The 4,039-nt window shown below is 43.6% G+C and overlaps 1 protein-coding gene across 1 annotated transcript in view; it reads right to left on the bottom strand.

Moving 5' to 3' along the window:
* Nucleotides 1-2,766: 2,766 nt before the first annotated feature.
* Nucleotides 2,767-4,039, bottom strand: part of LOC107695035 (uncharacterized) — a 24,483-nt gene continuing 23,210 nt past the window's right edge. The window contains exon 5 of the mRNA XM_016494815.1: nucleotides 2,767-3,017. Within this exon, the coding sequence (XP_016350301.1) occupies nucleotides 2,767-3,017 (251 nt within the window). The remainder of the gene's footprint in view (nucleotides 3,018-4,039) is intronic.

The following is a 4,039-nucleotide window of genomic DNA, read 5'->3' as shown; positions in this document are numbered from 1 at the left end:
GAATGCCGAATTTATTGAATGCTTTAACCAGGGAATTAATGCTGCGCGATGGGTTGGCATCTGGAAAGTCGATGAGCAGAAAGTCATCCAACAGGTGAAGAACGAATGGTAGTTTGAGGTTATTTAGTAAGACCCAGCAGAGTGCTTCAGACAGTGTATCGAATATCTTTGGGCTGCTTTTACACCCGAAGGTGAGTCTAACTGAAAATTTTAATTTTCCTCGCCAACTGACCCCGAAAAGATGCCACTGAGAGGGGTGTAAGGGCATGATTTTGAAGGCGTCAGTAATGTCTGCTTTACTGAGCCACGCTCCTCTGCCGGCTAATTTAATGAGTTTGATTGCGTTGTCCACTGTGGAATAAGCCAGGGAAAAAGGTTCTGAGGGAATTAAACTGTTAATGCTTGGAACCCCTAGGGTGGAGTGGGGAGTGGATAAATCAATAATTAGATGTTTTTTACCTGAGTATTTCCTAACTGCAACTCCTAAAGGGTTAATGCGGAAAAGTTTGAAGGGAGGTTGATCAAAAGGTCCGATCATGTACCCCTTCTCTATTTCTTTCCCCATCAGATCATCTACGGCCTGTGGAACTTTGATAGCCGACTGAAGGTTTTGACAGGTGAAAGAACGTGGGCAGATAGGAAAGACCAGCTAGAAACCCATGCATGAGCCCTAAAATGAGGTAAGACACGAAACAGCGATTTGGATGCTTTTCCAGAGCTTTAGATAGCTCCTTGGTGTTCACCGGAGTGTTTATTTCTTTTTTATAAATTTTGTGCGGTGTGGACAAGAAAACTTCGGGTGACTGTTCCCGCAATAGCTGCAAGCATGAAAAAATGTACAATTATTACGTGTACAAACATTCTCATTGAAATTGTAGCAAAGAGGTGTTTGTCTTTCAGGCTTCACCTGTTCTTGCGCCGAAGCGCTAGTGTCGTGAGTTGAAGCGGTCTTAGGGCAGAGAAATGCGGTGTGGAAAAACGAACCGCAGAGTGAGCATGACAGCGCTCGGTGACCCGTAAAGTGTCTGCTGATTAATGTAAGATCGACCACGGACCAGTCCAGTCGCTGATTAAAGCGTTGTATGTACATTGCTGCTTTCGATGAAAATTATTTGTGGTATTCGTAGAATAGTGTGCCTCCGTAAGACATGGCGAGATCCGAAATGATAGCTAGGTAGGTATCTAATTCTTTTCTCCTGTCTGGATACACTTCGCAGATAATGTCTCTGAACACGCTGAAAGCAACATTAAATTCTGCCATGGTTAGACTTTTGGTGAGTCTTGGATCGCTGTCTTTAAGAATGACAGATATATCCCCACAATCCACGATCCTTCTTTCGTTAGTTTCTGCGCATAGCAATATTTTAACCAAGTTTATATCGTTACCTGACAGGATTTGAGCGCGCAGTTGGGGAGAAATGGCGGCTGCTGGGGGGAAGAAGGGCACCCCGGTGGAAGCGGCAGGTAACGCTGATCCGAGAGATCTTCTAGGAAGGGCCAAGTCGGGAGTAAGGGCGCAGTATGATGTCGGACTGGAAGTCTGCTCGTCAACCATCGCCCGAGATGCAGAAGACAAGCGCTGCGATTCCAGCGCCTGGATCCTGTTGTCCATGTCAGAGAGGGTTCCTTGGATTGACAGCAGCGCTGAGAGAACCCTGTGATCTCCCTGTTGTGCTGGAGCTTGAGAGGGATGGGATGATTTTACTTTCTTTGGAGTTGGAGACGCTTGATCGGTGGAGATATTTTCTTTTCTCCGAGGCTTTACGGCCGGTAGATCGGGGAAGAGAAGATACTGCGTTGGTAGATGGGGGCTGCGGATCTTGATTAACTTCTTGTAAAAGACACAATAGCTGATCATGATTCAGATCCATAGGCACTTGTACGTTGAGAGAGTACAAGGTGGACAAGATCCTTTCTTTGGGCCATTCATTGATGGAGAAAGGATTCCTTGCTGCTATCCTAGAGCTGCGTCTCACTAGCTGGGTTGGATCGACGTCTTCAGTATAATGATCCAGGATCTCATCCAGAGACTCTTCGGATAGGATTTGTCCTAGGATGTCCGAAGTATCCATGACCAGGAAGCAGCAGGTAAGATGTGAAAGAAATAATGCAAACAAACTTTTCATGCTGTTAATAGCTGTATCGCCTAGCTTGCGAGCAGTTTGAGCATACTTACCGAGCAGTAATGCCACGTATATATGTCCCGTATCTAATAGGAGAAAAGTAGTGATTGGAGCGATTTGACAGCTGACCGCATCAGCTGGTCGCAGCCTATGCCTACGTGGCCTGACTGAACTAACGCTGTGCTCGATTAAAACACCAATCAAATCTGTGGCATAAAACGGTATTGTAAATGCAAATGCATATTCACACTTACAGTGATGTGAAAAAGAAAGGGCATCCTATTGAATTCCATGGTTTTCTGTATCAGGACATGATAAAAAATCATCTGATCCTTGGCAGGTCTTAAAATTTGGAAAATAAAACCTTAGATGAACAACAACACATGACATGTCACACCGCATCATTAGGCTATTTATTTAGCAAAAGTAAAGCCAATATGGAAAAGCCATGTGTGACAAACTAAGGACACCCTATGATTCAAATGCCTGTAGATCCACTTTTAGTAGCAATAAGTTGAAGTAATCATTTTCTGTATGATTGTATCTGTCTTTCACATCGTTCTGGAGGAATTTTGGCTCACTCTTCTTTACAACGTTGCTCCAGTTTATTGAGGTTTGTGGGCATTAGTTTGATGCACAGCTCTCACCACAGCATTTCAGTCAGGATGAGGTCTGGACTTTGACTGGACTGCTGTAACACCTTGATTCTTTTCTTTTTCAGCCGTTGTGTTGTAGATTTGCTGGTGTGCTTGGTATCATTGTCCGGTTGCATGACCCAGTATTGGCCCAGCTTTAGCTGTCGGACGGATGGCCTCACACATGACTCTAGAATACTTTGGGATACAGAGGAGTTCATGGTCGACTCAATGACTGTGAGGTGCCCAGGTCCTGTGGCTACAAGGCAAGCCCAAAATCATCAGCCCTCCACAAGCATGCTTGACTTTTGCTATGAGGTGTTTGTGCTGATATGCTCTTTAGGATTTCACCAAACGTGGCGCTGTCCATTATGGCCAAATATCTCCACTTTGGTCTCTCTGTTCAAAGGACCAGTGGTGGACAGTAACGAAGTAGCTTTACTTCGTTACTGTACTTAAGTGCATTTTTCAAGTATCCGTATTTTACTGGAGTAGTTTTATTTTGAGTAACTTTTACTTTTACTTTACTACATTCCAAAGCATATGATCGTACTTTTTACTTTACTACATTTCATAAAACTTATCGTTACTCCTTATAAAATGGCACGTGCTCTGAGACGCAGAAGCGGTGTCTGATTCATGAACGAACAGATTATTTTCAATGAACCTGTTAAATCGGTTCGCAAATCGCACCAAATGATTCATTCACGAATGAATCCGATTGCAGCTGTTCTCGAGTCGACAACTCGCTGATTCAAATGAACCGTTTAGTGCGAGTCTCCAGTGAACTGAATTCACAAGTAAGAACCGGGAGATCTTGCGAGCGCACGCGTCTGATGCTGTTAAAAGTAAGTTACTAATGTCGAATTTTAGGATTAATTATTGTAACTGAAAATCATATTTAGGTCAAAGCTGTCAGTTGTTTGTCAGCACACATAGCCTAAGTTACTATGTATCTGGATCAACTAGCCGAGTAGACAGATATGAATGTTTATTCATAACCATGCTGAAAATAAGTCAATGTTAGCTGATGCTTCTAGACAGTTAGCATCAGCTAAAATTGACTTATTTTAAATAAAGGTGTGCCTTAGGCTGGCCACAATAAAAGGCCATTCTAAAATGTGCAGTTTTACTGTATTGGGGGGTCCGAAAACCAGTCAGTATCTGGTGTGACCACCATTTGCCTCACGCAGTGCAACACAACACAACCGCATAGAGTTGATCAGGTTGTTGATTGTGGCCTGTGGAATGTTGGTCCACTCCTCTTCAATGGCTGTGCGA

The sequence above is a fragment of the Sinocyclocheilus anshuiensis genome, unplaced genomic scaffold (genome assembly GCF_001515605.1).
Source record: "Sinocyclocheilus anshuiensis isolate Anshui unplaced genomic scaffold, SAMN03320099.WGS_v1.1 scaffold554, whole genome shotgun sequence".
Lineage (NCBI taxonomy): Eukaryota > Metazoa > Chordata > Actinopteri > Cypriniformes > Cyprinidae > Sinocyclocheilus > Sinocyclocheilus anshuiensis.
This window is presented reverse-complemented; position numbering and strand designations above follow the sequence as displayed.